At 34.6% G+C, this 17,478-nt stretch overlaps 1 protein-coding gene across 1 annotated transcript in view; it reads left to right on the top strand.

Annotated features, from left to right (window-relative positions):
• Positions 1–17,478, top strand: part of LRRK2 (leucine-rich repeat kinase 2) — a 244,601-nt gene that overhangs the window by 110,275 nt on the left and 116,848 nt on the right. The window contains exons 20-26 of the mRNA XM_006888199.1: positions 144–332; positions 6,953–7,071; positions 9,033–9,102; positions 9,615–9,832; positions 12,988–13,238; positions 13,518–13,666; positions 15,341–15,434. Of these exons, the coding sequence (XP_006888261.1) occupies positions 144–332; positions 6,953–7,071; positions 9,033–9,102; positions 9,615–9,832; positions 12,988–13,238; positions 13,518–13,666; positions 15,341–15,434 (1,090 nt within the window). The remainder of the gene's footprint in view (positions 1–143; positions 333–6,952; positions 7,072–9,032; positions 9,103–9,614; positions 9,833–12,987; positions 13,239–13,517; positions 13,667–15,340; positions 15,435–17,478) is intronic.

Here is a 17,478-nt window from a genome sequence, read left to right as displayed (position 1 = left end):
TAATTCATTGGAAAAACTTGAAAAATATACATACATGCTCATGTGCCCACACACATACATACATACATACTTGGGCTTTTATCTGTCTACCCTGATGTATATATAATTATTCAATTCTAATATATGTCAAATATGTGTCATAGATATAGCATCCACCCTGGCAAGAATGGTGTTACGGTATCAACTGAGAAGTGCTGTCGAAGAAGGAGCAGCCTCTGGCAATGATGGGACCTTTTCTGAAGATGTATTTGATAAATTTGATGAGTGGACCTTCATTCCTGATGCTTCCGTCGACTGTGTGTTTGGTCAAAGTGATGATCTGGATAGTGAAGGTATGTATTTATTACAAAAACTCAATTCCTTTCCTATTTTACACTTAACTACTTACATTTAACAATAAGAATGAAGAAGAACAGCCTGATTTAATTTACTAGGAAACTTTGAGGAAATGTATTCCTTATTGAAAACAGTTAATTTATATTAATCTCAATAAAGGCAATTCTTATTAAAAAAAAAAAAACTCATGTCTCTGCACTTTTCCAAGTGTTATAAATCCCAGTAAACAGTGGTGACTTTTGCAATGAAAATGCTAATTCCCAATTGGATTGCAACTCTGTTATTGATTGGATCCTTTCCTGGCTTGTGTAAGCACCTTTACTGTTGCCAGCCGTGCAGTGTTATTTATAAGATTAGAGAGAATGCATATAGAATGTCTAGAGTAGTGCTTAATAAAAAGTAACCTTACCTTTATTATAATTAATGTAATAGTAAAATTGTAATAATCCACGTCAGATTTTTGTTTTGAAAAATTGTCAAAGCAAACACAATTTTGTTTTATAAAAATGGAATAAAGTGGGTTTTTTTTAATTAACATGAGGTGACTGAGAAATTTGGATTATAAAATAAAGGTATTTTAAGAGTAGAAAAAGTTATTCCACAACCCTTTCTCTCAAGTTAATTTGAAACCAACATTATTCATATACACTTCATAAGATATAAAATATATTCGTTTTAAGTGCACCTTTTTAGAGGTGTTATACGTGCGCGGGCACACATCCTTGTGATTACTAGCACTTCCAGTATCTGTATTATTTTCCATCATTAAAAATGTTGTGTTTGCTTCACCATTGAAAATACCCACCTCCTCACCTACTGTGCCCTGATCATGATTCTTGGCAAACACTCTCTTGCATCACAGATGTCTTTTCACTTTCTTAATGATAGTTTCAAAAGAGTAGTTTAAGTTCATTTCTCTGTGTGATATGAATGCATGCTATTCCAATGTCATTTTTTAAAAATGCAGTATTTTTCATTGTATTATAGTATTCTTGTCAAAATTAACTGACAATTGGTTATTACATTGATCTGTATGTATATCATTCTATATTGATTTTCATGTACTATTGAGTATATCAAATTGAGTACTCATAGAAAACTCAAGAATAATGGATCTGAACTCTATCATATCCTGTACCATCCTTAGTATCTCTTACATACTTAAGCCCATAGTTGCAGTCACTGTGTCAACCCATCTCATTGAGGGTCTTCCTTTCTTACTGACTCTCCACATTTCCAAGGATGTGTCCTTTTCTAAGGAATACCCCCTCCTAACAATATCTTAAAAATAGGTTTGCCCAATAGCAAGGAGTTGGAAACAACCTAAGTGCCCATCAACAAACGAATGGATAGAGAAGCTGTGGTATATTCACACAATGGAATACTATGCTGCATTGAAAAAACAAGCAACTCATGCAATATTATTCAAAATGGGTTACCCCGGAGGACATTATGCTGAATGAAGTATCTCAGTCACAAAAGGACAAATACTGCATGGTGCCACTGTTGTAAAGCAGGACTGACCTCGGGGTTGGGAGGAGACTGAGAAGGATGGGTTCAATAATGTATGCTGCCTTGAAACAGATAAGGGAGAAAACTGTTTAAGAGGGAAAATTATTAGGTATTTTTGTCATGACAGGAGTCCAGAGCGAAGGCTTTATAGTGGAGTGGACCTTGGGAGAGGGATTGTTAAACAATGAAAGAATTTTTCTTTCACTTTTCTAAGAGGGTAGTGTACTAGGAGGGAGGGTTGGGAGGGGAGAAAAATACAACAATGAATGAATGGAAAGCCAAAGTCTCTGTAAATTTTCATTGGCAGCAATAATAAATCTAAAAAAATGCTAACAAAAAAGAGGCTTGAGACGTTGAAGACCAGATGAGTTGTGGGATGACATCAAGGATATTGTCCATGAAGAGAGTAACATGCCATTACAAAGACAGAAGAGAAAGGAAAAACAAAATGGATGTCTGAAAAGACTCTGAAAATTGATCTAGAACACTGAGAAGCCAAAACAAAGGGAAGAGATTCTAAAGTAAAAGAGCTGAACAGAAGATTGCAAAAGGAAGCTTGAGAAGAAAAAGCAAAGTATTATAACAGAATATGCAGAGAGCTAGAAGAAGAAAATAAAAAGGGAAGAACTCAGCATTTTTCAAACTGAAAGAACTGAAAACAGTTCAAACTTCACACTGTAATATTGAGAGATGCTAAGGGAAAATTCTTGAATGTCCAAGGTACCATTAAAAGATAGAAGGAATATACAGAATCACTATACCAAAAAGAATGGATTGACAATGAAATATTTCAGAAAGTACTATATAACTAATAGCCATTGGTAATGAAGGAATAATCTTAGCTGCCCCGAAGGCATTGGAAAAAATAAAGCCCCATGAAGCAATAGGGTCCCAACAGACATATTGCAGCTAACAGATGCAGCCCTGATTATCCTCACTATCTGTACCATAGATCATACAAGAGAACTACCCTCGATTAAATGGATTGACACATTGACTGTAGCAATAGGCTCAATTATGTGAAAACTGATAAGATAGCACAATATAGGACAGAATTCAGAACTGTTGTTTTCAAGATCACTATTGAGTCGTATTTGACTCCTAGACACTTAAAACATAACAACAAAAATATTATTATGTCATTTGCATAACATAGATTGTTGGTAAGTCTTCCTACTATCCTAATGCCACCTTTTCATGATTTTCTCAACATACAGATTAAGTATTTATGGAGAAAGGATACAGCCCTGCTGCACGCCTTTCTTAATTTTAAACCATGCAGTACTCTTTACTTTGTTCATATGAGCTAGATATCGAGATCTTGGTCTAGATAAGGTTTTATACTGATTATCAGTATAGTGTGTCTTGGAATCAGGTAGTAGAAGTAGTCAGGTATTCTTTAAAATTATTAGGATTTTTTAGTTTGATTCTGTTTTGAATCAATCATATCTTTGAAAAATTATACTTGATTTTTTTGGAGATAGATTAAATATATTGGTCAATATGTTGTTAAGTGTCATCAAGTAGAGTACAACTCATAGTGACCTATGAACAGCGGATGTGAACTCCATGGTATCCTGTGCCATCTTAACACTTTCTGACACACTAGGACCCATTGCAGCAGTCAGAGTGTCAATCCACTTAGTTAGGAATCGTCCCCTCCTTCTCCGACTCCCTACCCTTCCAAGTATCATGTCCCTCTCCAAGGAATAGCTCTTCCTAGCAACATGCTGAAAATATGTGAGGTGAAGCCTCATCATCTTTGCCTCCAAAGAGTACTCTGGCTGCACCCTCCACCCTCTCCAAGATATATCTGTTTATTCTCTTGGCATTCCATGGGGTGTTCAGCGCTCTTCTCCAGCACCACAATTCAAAGGTATCAATTCTTCCTCTGTAATCATTATTCATTGTCAAGCTTTCAGATGATGCAGGGCAAGTGATCAGAAAGACCATGGCCAGAATCAGATGCACTTTAGCCCTCAAACTGACATCATTACTCCTCAATAATTTAGAGAGGTCCCTAACTGCAGGTTTTTCCAGTGCAATGTGTCTCTTTATTTCCTGACTGCTTGTACCAAGAGTATTCATTGTAGATCCAAGTAAGATGAAGTTGTTCACAATTTCAATCTCTTCTCCATCTACCATTATATTCCATATTGGTCCAATTATAAGAAACCTTATTTTCTTGACATTGAGATGCAATCCATATTGAAGGCTGCATTCCTTGATCTTCTGCAACAAGTGCTTAAAGTCCTCCTCACTTACAACAACCAAGGTTGTGTCATCTGCATAACACAGGTTATTGATGAGTCTCCATCTGATCCTGGTGCCACTTTCTTCTTCATAAAGTCCAGCTTTTTGAGTAATTTGCTCAGCATTCAGATTAAATAGCTATCGAGAGAGAATACAACTCTAATGCACTTCTTTTTTTTTTCACTTCTAATCTGTTTTTTCCCTCATCTCTTTCAATACAATATACATAATTTATCCAGTTTTTTCTGTCATACCCCCACCCTGATGTCAGACCCATTCTACAACAGTGGCACCATGCAGTAGTTGTCCCTTTGTGACTGAGATATTTCACTCAGCATAATGCCCTCCAGGGTCACCCACTTTGAACAATATTGCATGAGTTCCTTGTTTTTCAATGCTGTGTAGTATTCCATTGTGTGGATATACCACAGCTTCTCTATCCATTCGTTTGTTGATGGGCCCTTAGGCTGCTTCCAACTCTTTGCTATTGTAAACAAAGCTGCAATAAACATGGGTGTGCATATATCTGCTTGGATGGCAGACATGGTCTCTCTGGGGTATATTCCCAGTAATGTGATTGCTGGGTCAAATGGTATCTCTATTTGCAGCACCTCTTTCTTAATATTAAACCATGCGCTCTTTCCCTGATCAGTTCACACAACAGGTGCGGGTATGAGTTTCACAGGAACACAATTATGTGCTCTGGCATTCCCATTCTTCTCAATATTAGCCACAGGTTTTTATGATCCACATAGTCAAATGCCTTTGTATAGTCAAAAAAAGCACAAACAGACATTCTTCTGATATTTTCTGCTTTCAGCTAGGATCCATCTGACTTCAGCCAGGATAACCCTGGTGCCACAGCCTTTTTTCAATCCTACTTGAACTCTTGGCAGTTCCCTATTTATGTACTAGTCTCCAGCCATTTTTAAAAGATCTTCAGCAGGATTTTACTTGTATATGAAATTAATATTGTTTGATAGTTTTCACATTGTGTTGGAATTGACTGAAATTGACCATACATGCAATCAAGATATATTAATGCTAGTTGATGACTGGAATACAAAAGTTGGAAACATTGAAGAAGGAAAAGTAGTTGGAGAATATGGGCTTGGTGATAGAAATGAGGCTGGAAATAGAATGATTGAATTTTGTATTTTCAATGATTTATTCATTGTGAATACTTTTTAAAAAAGACACAAATGATGACTTTACACATGGATCTCACCTGATGGACTGCATAGGAATCAGATTGACTACATTTGTGGAAAAAAAAATCACTGGAGAAGCTCAATATTGGTAGTCAAAGCTAGGCCAGGGTCAGACCATCAATTACTAATGTGCAAGTTCAAATTGAGACTGAAGAAAATGAAAATAAGTTCACAAGAACCAATATATGATCTTGAATCCATTCCATCTGAATTTCAAGATAATTTTAGGAATAGGTTTGAGGCATTGAAAAACAATGATTTAAGGCCAATGATTATGGGATTATATTAAGAATATCATTTGTGAAGAGAGCAAAAGGTCATTCATTACTAAGACAAGGAAAAAGAAAAATACAAAAACACCCCGATACGAATGTCAAAAGGGACTCTGAAAATTGAAGTAAAGCATTGAGAAGCCAAAACAAAGGGAAAACATGCCAAAGTAAAAGAGCTGAACAGATTTCAGAGGGCAGCTCAAGAAGATAAAGCTGGAATTGGAGAACAATAAGGGAAGAACTCATCCTGCATTTCTCAAGCTGAGAGAACTGAAAAAGAAATTCAAACCTTGAGTTTCAGAATTGAAAGATGTTATGGGCAATAAATTGAATGGCCCAGAACATATCAGAAGTAGACAGAGGAAATACACAGAATCACTGTACTAAAAGGAACTGATTGACATTAAAGAATTTCAGAAGTACCACATAAGCAGGAGCCAATGGTAATGAAGAAGGAAGTAGAAGCTGCATTAAAGGCATTGGTAAAAAATAAGGCCACAGAAATCGATGATATACCAATTAACTTCTTTCAATTAATAGACACAGCCTCGGATATGCTCTCCAGTCTATGCCAGGAAATTTGTAGGACAGCTGTCTGGCCAACAGATTGGAAGAAGTCCATATTTGTTCCTGTTCCCAAGAAAGGTGATCCAACAGAATGTGGGAACTATCAAACAAAATCATTAATGTCGAAGAACAATATGATGGAGTTCATATTTTAAAAACATTGAGTCATATGATACATAAATGTGGCATAGATTGTTGCTATTATGTGCTATCAACTCATAGTTGACTTGCAACTCATAATGACCCTATGTACAACAGATCTGAACCCTGCTTTATCTTGAGCTAACCTTATTGTCTCTGAAGCACCTGCTTCAATTTCCTCAGTCACTGAGTCAATCCATCTCATCCAGGGTCTTCCTCTCTTGCACTGTGTCTCCACCCTTCCAAACATTATGTCCCTCTCCAAGGACTGTTTCCTCCCTCGTTGCATCATGCCCAAAGTATGTCAGAGAGAGCTTCAGTGCATAATAATTTGTCTTAGTAGTATTTAGTATTATGTTTTTTTATCCTGTTATAAATGGCACTGTATTTTAATATTAGTTTCCAATTGTTTACTGCTGGTGTAGAGAAAGAAAGTTGGTATATTTATACATGTATTTAAAACAAAACTCCTTGCTGCTGGACCAATAGAAAACATCAGGGCAGATGGAGGAAAGTGAAACTGTCAAAGGCTGAGAATTGACTGTGAAAATTTTTTAATAAAAGTATGCAATTATCCTGGATTGAATGTGATACTAGCATCTCATGACCTAGTCAGTTTTCCTTTTTACTCTTTTCTTTTATTTTATCTTTGAAAAATAGGGAGTGAAAGCTCATTTCTTGTGAAAAAGAAATCAAATTCAATTAACGTGGGGGAATTTTACCGGGACTCTGTCTTGCAGCGTCAGTCACCAAATTTACAAAGACATTCCAATTCATTGGTAAGTTAAATTCTTTCTCTGCATGTGCATGCACTTGTGTTTCTCTGAACTTTTCTTGATTACTAAAATGATACAACTGAGTTAAGGAGTATTGATGCTGAAATTCTCTGGTATATTAATACTTTAGATTGTTGTTTGTTGTTGTTATGTGCCGTCGAGCCGCTTGCGACTCATAGCGACCCTATGTAAACAGCCCTAAACTCTGCTCTGTCCTGTGCCAGTCACACTGTCTCTGACACTCCCATCCTGATTATCCCAGTCACTGAATCAATCCACCTCATAGAGGGCTTTCCCCTCCTGCGCTGTCCCTCCACCCTCCCAAGCATGATGTCCTTCTCCAAGGACCGGTCTCTCCTCACAACATGTCTAAAGTATGTTAGACGGAGCCTCAGAATCCTTGCCTCCAAGGAGCCACCTGGTTTAACCCTTTCCAGGACAAATCTGTTTGTTTTCCTAGCAGTCCATGGTATTCTCAATACTCTTCTCCAGCACCACAGCTCAAAGGCATCAATTCTCCTTCTATCCTCCTTGGTCATTGTCCAACTCTCTGATGCATAACAGGTGATTGCGAAGACCATGGCCTGTATCAGACACACCTTAGTCTCCAGAGAGACACCATTGCTCTTCAGTACTTTGGAGCGGTCCCTAACAGCAGACTTTCCCATGGCAATGTGCCTTTTTATTTCCTGGCTGCTGGTGCCAAGACTGTTGACTGTGGAGCCAAGCAAACTAAAGCTGACACTTGTTAAGTAGATAAGACCTAAATTATGCTGAATTAACACTTGTAAACTTAGATGTGTGTGTGTGTATGTGTGTGTGTGTGTGTGTGTGTGTGTGTGTTCTAGCAAATCAGAAACCAAACTCACTGATTTTGTGTCAACTTTGACATGATAATGACCCATCAGGTTTCTGAGGGAGGAGACTTTCTCCAGAAGATAGGCTGGTGGATTTGAGCCTCTTATCTTTTAGTTGATAGCCCAGCAGATAAAACACCACACCACTGGGGCTTCTTTTTCTGTGTACTAACCAAACCCAAACCCACTGCCATCTGGTCAATTCCAACTCATAGCAGTCATCACTCAGGTTCCCTGGTTGTAAATCTTTACAGTATAAGACTTCCATGGAATTGCAGGTGAATTCATATTGCTAACCTCTTGGTTAACAGTACAATGAAAAGCACACCATGCCACTAATATCTAAAAGTGGTTCAACTCTTCCTTCTTTTCAGAGCTTTATATCTGTGGAGCCTCGTGTAGGTTATGCCTAATAGTGTGGCTAGAACCCACCAATTAGAAAGCATCTTAGGATTTCTAAGCAAACAGTACTGAAGGACACTGAGTAGGAGAGAACAGCAGAATTTCAGTGCTTGTCAAGCATATATATTTATTTTGTACAGCACCAGAAATTATCTAATGTTCAGAAAACTTATTTTTTAACCTTATGTTCATTGACTCTATCAGGATTCTGGCATATTTAATAAGAGATATATAATTATAATGTGAAAATTGAGAGTTTAGCACTTTGAGTGTATTTGGTAATATATCTATGCCAAAGTATGTTTTCATTTTGATCAAAATTTATTTATCAGTCAATATAAGGGGTTTTTTTGGTTGTTCATAGATCAAGTGGATTGTGTGAGTTACACATGACAAGATTAAATTAATTCTCAGTCTTTATACATGCCAGTTCTAATTTATATAAACATTTTTGTAGGAAAATGTCATTTTATTAAAAGTTTCTGCTTTTTAATTTCCTTACAGTTGAGGTAAAAGAGAAAGAGTAAATAGCTTCTTTCTAAGGTTATTTACAAACTAAAATGGATTATATTATTATATATATTCATATTTAAGTTCTTTGTTGTATCTGCCTACTTTTATAGTAATTATAAAGAATATTTTGGTCATTAAAATGTTATTTTCCATTAAAAAAAGTGATATTATTTGATCTTTTTTTAAAAATAGGGGCCTATTTTTGATCAGGAAGATTTATTGAAGCAAAGAAGAAAAATATTGTCCTCAGATGATTCACTCAGTAAGTATTTGAAACTAATCATAAGTAAATAGTTATTTTAGAAAGAATACAGTATGTTCTTAAATTTTTGTTAAATATTGAATATATTTTTAGGCCCAATTTCATGTTATATAACCTTTTATTAACATATATAAACTTTTATTCACATAATGTTTTACATTGACTATAGATATGCCCCTCCAGATATAAAAATTTACCTTTTATGTGTATTAGAGTGAACATTTTTATCCTTTCCATATTTTTTGTATTTCATAGTAATATACTCACCAATTCATTTCTATATCTCTTTTTTCATAGGAAACCCAAAATATTCCCATTTTTCATTCTATTTTTACTCCTGATATGTTAGATGTAATATAAAAAAGTTATACATTGTCTCTGCCTTTGTACTGGACTATATAAGGCCCATGATGAAGTTTTCAATTCAATATTCAATACCTACAGTAGAACTTGACACTCAAAACTTCTTAGTAAATTGTTTATATTTTCATTGTTTCTTTGCTTTTACAAAGGATCGTCGAAACTTCAGTCCCATATGAGGCAATCAGACAGCATTTCCTCTCTGGCTTCTGAGAGAGAATATATTACATCATTAGACCTTTCGGCAAATGAACTGAGAGATATTGATTCCCTAAGCCAGAAATGCTGTATAAGTGTTCATTTGGAGCATCTTGAGAAGTTGGAGCTTCATCAGAATGTACTCTCAAGCTTTCCGCAACTGCTGTGTGAAGTAATTTAATTTATAAATAACATTTTTATTAATAATGATGAAAACATCATTAGTATCCATCAAAAATGTAAACTTAAAATCTTAGCATATTTAAATAGTTTTAAATTTCTTTTTAATTAAACTTGATTAAATAATGGAAGAGAAGATTTAAGAGTTGTCCTCAGATGATTCACTCAGTATTTGAAAGTAATCATATATAAATAGATATTTTAGGATGAATGCATTATGTTGTAAATTGTCACTGGGAAAACTTCTTGCACCATTCCAATTTTCACACATTTTAGATTGTGTGGTATTAAGGAAGTTTTTCCAGGGTCAAGGTAATGAAAACTGTTATGCTCTTGGCTACTAGTGGAAAAGTATGTAATTTATACCAACCTAAAGGTGCTTGAGGAAATAGGTCTTGGAATCTGCTTCTGGAAGATCCCAGAGTTGTCATTTTTGCCTCCAAAGAGCACTCTGGCTGTACTTTTTTAAGGCATCTTTGTGTGTTCTTTGGGCAATACACGATAAAGGTCAGTGTGATCATCCACATGGTGGCCCTTGCTCTTTTTCCAGCAATGATATCTCTAGTTCCACAACCTCTTCTGAATCCAGGATGAATTTCTACTAGTTTCAATGTATTCTAGACATTCTAATATAATCTTAAACAATATTTTTCTTGCATATAATATTACATTTTTTTATAAATATAGAGCTTGATGAACATGCTCCAGGGTTGCATATGTCTTTTGAAACACCTCAACTGGTATTCCATCAATTCCTGGCCTCTCTCTATTTTTTCTTTTTTTTTGCTATTGCCTTAAGTGCAACTTGAAATTCTTCCTTCTTTACCATTGATTATTGATCAACACTATTTCCTGAAATGGCTCTGTGTCAACAAAGTTTTTTGGTACAGTGACTCTGTAAATTCCTTCTATCACTTTTTGACACTGTATGCATAATTTAAGATCTTGCTGATAGAATCCTTCAGTATTACACCTTGAGGCTTGAATTTGTTCTTTTTACTTGAGAAATACTGAACATTCTCTCTTCCCCCCCATTTTATAACTCCAGCTTTTTGTATATTTTGTTATTACTAGGGAATAAATGCTTATTTTTCAGTTGGTAGGCCTTCAAGAAATGGTTTTGATTTTTATATTATTTTAGATCAAAGGTCCAATAGATGTTTTTAAAATGCATACATTAAGGAAAATGTACGCTTAGCTATCGTTATTATCTACTTTGTTCTGACTCCTAGGGACCCTATGATTGAGTTAGACCAATATAAGTTTAAGAGATTGCGAGTAGTTGATGTATTAGGGAATTCAGCGAGTGGATAAGCTCCTTCACTTAGAATCTTTTCTTAGGAAAATGTCAAAAGTTTACCAGTAGGTGGGATTTCTCTGTACTGCCTGAATTACAAATCATTGTGTGTCTTTCCACATAAGTATTTCTATATTAAATATGGGAAATTAGTAATTTTCAAAATCTGATCTCCTGGGTTTCTAGTTATTGTTGTTGACATTAGGTACTGCTAAGTTGAGGGTCACTCACAGCAATCCTCTCAGTGACAAATCTGAACCCTGACCTGTGACATCCTCACAATCTCTGACATACTCAAGCTCATTGCTGCAGTTCCTGTTGCTTCTGGAATCTAAAATTAAACTAGAGATTTTGAAAATGTAAGGGAAACAAACAGATTCTTCAGGAAAAGACATGCCTAGACATCTAAACCACAAATTTTTCACATAGTTTGAAGAAAAAATGTTTTGACATACAAACAGGAGCAGAGAGAGATAACTGGTTTAATACTACATCCCAACAATAGTAACACTAAAGAATTTAGAAACAGAAGTAGCATTTAAATGAAAGTTTTGCCATTGTTGGAAAGATAATAGTTTTTAAAATAGAAATTTGAAACAATAAGTTTCATTAAGAAATTTTATAAAGGAAAGATTCTTAGAGATAACATGTATACAACAATTACCTTTGAATTAAATATTTTTAGGGAAATGTCTACCTTTTTTAAAAGTTAATAGTCTTTACAAAATATGTTTTTGGGATCATATCCTATTGCACATTCATTAAATCATTAACTAATTCAGATGTATAGTAAGTCTTAACTGTGCTTTTATAATATAAATCTTTTTGAAAGAATGCATTAAGTATAAATATAAAACTTACTTTGTGAAGGTACTTTTGACAATCTACTTTTATAGCTTTCCTATTTTTAACCTTGTTATAGAAGGCATTAAATAGATAGGTTTGGAGAAAGGATATAACCCTAATGCACGCCTGAAGCCAGGTAGTCTTCCTTTGCTCTGTTTCCTGTGCTCTGCCCAATAGTCTCTTGGTCTAGTTATAGGTGTCACACGAGTACAATGAAGCCTTTTGAAATTTTCATTCTTCTCAGTGTTAGCCATAGTTTGTTATGAACCACACGGACAACAACCTTTGTATAGTCAATAAAGGTCAAATAGACATTTTTCTGGTATTCTTTGCTTTCAGCCAGGATCCATCTGACATCAACAATGATATTCCTGGCACCACAACTTTTTCTAAATCCGGCTTGAACATCTGGCAGTTCTCTATTTATGTATTGTTCTAGCTGGTTTTCAATATCTTAAGCATTATTTTGCTTGCGTGTGATATTGATGATGCTGTTGTATAATTTCCACATTCTGTTGGATAATTTTCATTGTGAATGAGAATAAATATGAATCTCTTCTAATCAGTCAGCCAGATAGAATGCTTCTTGGAAGCAAACATGATAAAGTGTTACGTACTTTGGGCATGTTGCTAGGAGAGGCTATTCCTTGGAAATGGACATCATGCTTAGAAGGGTGGAGGGACAACGTAGGAGAGGACACAGTGACTTCAGCAATGAGCTTGAGTGTGTCTGAGACTATGCCAGTGGTACAGGATAGGACAGAGTTCAGATCTCTTGTTCATAGCATTTGTATGAGCCATACTCGTCTCATGAGTGCCTAATAACAACAATAGCAGGCAAGGTAAGGGTAGTTAGTATACTGAAGTTCTTCTGTGAATTCTATTTTTTTATTTTAAATATTGTTGAAGATTCTAGTTACTTTAAAGGTATAGAAACAGTGATAGTAACTAAACTTAAGCTCTATGAAGATTCACTTTAGAATTTTAAAATATTGTCTTTTCAGACTCTAAAGTGTTTGACTCATTTGGACCTGCACAATAATAAATTTACATCATTTCCTTCTTACTTGTTGAAAATGAATTGCATTACCAACCTTGATGTCTCTCGAAATGACATTGGACCCTCTGTAATTCTGGATCCTGCCGTGAAGTGTCTGACCTTGAAGCAATTTAACTTGTCCTATAATCAGTTGTTTTCTGTTCCTGAGAACCTCGCTGTTGTAGTAGAGAAACTGGAACAGCTCATTTTAGAAGGGTAAGAAAGGGATTTATTAAAGAGAAAAGGATTTTCCTTTATGAAAGCTCTGTGAGGTTGGTAAAATGTGCTGACATAATTTCTGTAATAAGGAGTTTAAATAGTAATATGATAAAAGACTGAGACATTTACAATTGTACTTCCTACAAATGGTTTACATGTTCACAACTAATTTAACATTAACAAACCTGTTTTGATACTATTTCTAAGGAAACCATTTTAATTGTTTGTTCAAAGAATACTAATATGTAATTTAATCCTCATTTTGTCTCATATTAGAAATAAAATATCAGGAATATGTTCTCCCTTGAGTCTGAAGGAACTGAAGGTACTAAATCTTAGTAAAAACAATATTTCAACCCTATCAGAGAATTTTCTTGATGCTTGTCATAAAGTGGAGAATTTTAATGCCAGAATGAATTTTCTTGGTGAGTGTTTTGAGTATCTCCTTCTGATCAACCATTGTAATTATTATAGGTATAAGCATATATGCATATTTTACATGGGATTTGAATTAGTGTTTTGATATATTATTGTGGTGGAGTTTCAAATCAAAAGCTAATAAACTGTTATTGTTGTATCCTGACATGGTAATTTGTTGGCCTACAAATGGTCATTATATTGTGCTTCCTGTTGGACAAAACTACTAAAGTGAAATGAACGTGGCTTTCTGAGCTTATCCATCTTTTTAACCCACTGAATTTCTCAGAGATTTTTTTTAATTAGAAGTATAATATTTTTATTACTGTTTTTTCTTTTTATAAATCAAAGTAATTTTAGTTTCATATTGTGAAATTAACGTGTGCTCATTGAGACCTTGTTCTGTAACAAATATTGATGATACATACTATAATAACCTCCTTAATATGAAATAATATGCTATGTTCTCATATATGAAATAACACCAGGAACTGTACTACTTTTTAAGTCATCTAAAATGTTATAATTTCTAGTTTCAAATCTGTAATTTTAGAGGGTATGTGCATTTTGTCATCCATATTATTGTATTCTGTATTCTATATCTGACTTGGTAAAACGGATTTTTCTAAGAAAATGCAGTTTATATAAAACAAGTGTCTTAGACTATTGAATCTAAATTAAGACTCAAACTAAATTAAGACTCTTAACTGAGTCTAAATCAGGAATTAATGCTGCTACTAAAAAATTATTGTTTAATAACAGCATTACATTTGATAGTTTACTTTAAAATATTTTAATTTGCCATACATTTCAAAAATAAGTTAAAAGAGAAGTTCATTTAGATAGGATTTTCCTTCTTCTATCCCACTTCTTCTGGCCCTTGAGCATATTCTTACCCTGAGTCTGGAGTAGTTGATTCATAATGCCTCTACTTAAATTTATAGTTAAGGTCAGAAACCAGTAATAACACAAAAAAATGTTAATATGTATTATGGAAAGTAAGCAATAAACGATTCACAATACTTCTAGGATAACTCTTCTGGTTCTAATCCAGACTATCGAGTCATGAGAGTGTCTCAGTGACCATGACACTGATGTTGAATCTGGAAAAGATGAATATTCCAAAGGACAGTATCATCCCCTCTCATTCTCAAACAGTCCTGAGGGATAGTGTGGTGCAGGCATCACCACCTCTGTTTAACTAATGGGGAAAAAATTCAAGCATTGACCTGTGTCTTTGTGTTTGTGTACCATATTCACTCAATTAAACAGTTGTGTGTTTAGTTGGGTTCAAAAAAATCTTCTTCATGTCTATTATACTTAATATTTATAGAAGTTGTCTCACATCTGTGATCATGCCCTACAGAGATGGCATCTTAGTCATACTTCAAAATACGCATAATTAGAAAGATGGACTTTAAATACCTATTTTGTTTTCAGCTGAAATGATTTTGATAACAATAGTATAATGTTGTGTCATTAAGGTACAAAATTAAAATTTATTTTAAAATATAATGTTTTTCATTATCAGTGTTAAAGTTATGAGTGTTTCATTATCAATGCTAGAGAAATGAAATTCTATAGTGACTCATCATTGATGCTATTTTTATTGTTGAGCCTATTAGAAATCTGGTTGAATTATTGAAGTGTCCATATTTCTATTTTTCTTGCTTTTTATTCAGCTGCTGTGCCTTTCTTGCCTTCTTCTATAACAAGCCTAAAATTATCTCAAAACAAGTTTACTCATATTCCAGAAGCAATTTTAAATCTACCACAGTAAGTTTACCATCTTAATTTTTAAAAACATGAGCTGCAGGGATCATCTACTTGGGAAGAGTTGACACAAGGACAATTTGCCAGTTGCAATTGGCAAATTAGAACTGTTCAAAAGAGTAGATGAAGAGGACAAAGGGAAAGAAGAGAGAGAGGGGAAAGTTATTAGGGCCGTAGAGATTAGTGAACGGATGTGTATAAAGGAATAGGCAAACATAATGGGATTTAATGAGACAGGATTCAATAGTACTCTAGGGTTTGATCAAACAATGTTCATGGATCAACAGTAATTAATTATATTAAAGATGGTGTGTATGTATAATTGCATTAACCAAAATTTACATGAATGAAACATAATATATATTAATGATTGTATGAAAACCAACTAATAAATGAGCTAGAACAGAACTCCTAAAAATAATGGTTTTGAGTTAGTCAAATAAGTACAATTTATTTTATATAATCTCAATTTAGTATTTTTACATGGATGGGTACTTGATTTTCCTTAAACAGATGGCAGATTATTTATTAAATTTTTTCAACTGTATTATTAACTTTGAATATTATTGGGCAGAAACACCATTAGAATTGTTACATCATTGTTGCTGTTGTTGTTATGTGCCTTCGAGTCACTTGGGACTCATAGCGACCCTATGTACAACAGCCCTAAACTCCACTCTGTCCTGTGCCAACCGCACTGTCTCTGACACTCCCATCCCAATTATCCCAGTCACTGAATCAGTCCACCTCATAGAGGGCCTTACACCATTACAGTCAAATAAAATTCCACTGGCTGTCACTTTAAACTCAGTTGTTCTCAAAAGTTAATATGTTGATAACTTTGAAATTTTACTTTAATAATGTTTAAATGAGGGTTTTTTTGTGAAAATTAAAACAATTTTTGTAGTTGTAGTGTTCTGTATTAATGTCATTAAAAGCCCCCTATTAAATATAAATATTAATATGAATTTTAATATAGTGCCATCTTAAATTGTGTTATACATTATTAATATAATTCCTAAGAATATATGGATAGATATATAAATGGACAAATACATAAACAATTAATTGCAATCTAGTGTTAGAAAATGCGAAATTGATAAATAATTTCACCTTCCATAGTCAAAAGTACAAAAATTGCTGAGTATATTTATTCTTCCTTCACATGTACACACTTATATGACTCATGTTTTTCTGCAAACTTTGTGTGGCTATTCTTGAAAAAGATCAATCAATTTGCACTGAGGACCTACTGTATGTTAGATGCTCAATGTTGCAAAATTTATCAATAGACATGCTACAAAATCGATTGTTCATGGCTAACATTCATAAACTTTAGTTCAACTTTATGGAGCTCTGGTGACTTAGAGAAAAGGAATTGTGTAGACAACATAAAAGTACACAGTTCAAATCCAGAAGCTGTTCCATGGGAGAAAGATAAGCATTCTCCTCCTGTATGATTTACTGCCTCTAAAAAATTTGTGAGAGAGTCAGCTTTGACTCAGTTTTGTAAAAAGAGCAAGGGCCATGTGAGGAGGACCATATCTGACCTTTATCAGATTTACAGAGGGAAACTATGGACATTTACGGCATCAGTAACACAAAACCAATTCCCGTGAGGTCAGACATGTCCACCCCCATGCTTCTTTTTACACCAATCATACTGCTTTCTTGTGTCCAAAATCCTCACAGACCACACAGAACCGTATTGGATAACTCAAAAGGTTATAATTCTGATTAATAACAGAATACAGTCAAGATAGCTCCACAAATCTGTGTACCCATGCACGTGAGCCTTGAGGCATTCTTAAGCTCTCAGTCCTGCCACTACTGGCTTCCCTGCCCTCCCAAAGTCTCATCTCACATCAGTTCTTTGATTTAGCCTTCGTTACTGCTGCTATCTCAAAGCATGTCCTACTTTTCACTGGGGGGAAGTTTCTCTTCTCTGGCTGGGGGAAGAAATATTCATTCTGGTTGGAGATGTTCTCTTTTTGTCGGGGGAGATCTTCTCTTCTCTCCTCTTCTCTCCTCTCCTCTCCTCTCCTCT

Source organism: Elephantulus edwardii, unplaced genomic scaffold (genome assembly GCF_000299155.1).
Source record: "Elephantulus edwardii isolate Elephantulus edwardi_28Jun2011 unplaced genomic scaffold, EleEdw1.0 scaffold00065, whole genome shotgun sequence".
Lineage (NCBI taxonomy): Eukaryota > Metazoa > Chordata > Mammalia > Macroscelidea > Macroscelididae > Elephantulus > Elephantulus edwardii.
This window is presented reverse-complemented; position numbering and strand designations above follow the sequence as displayed.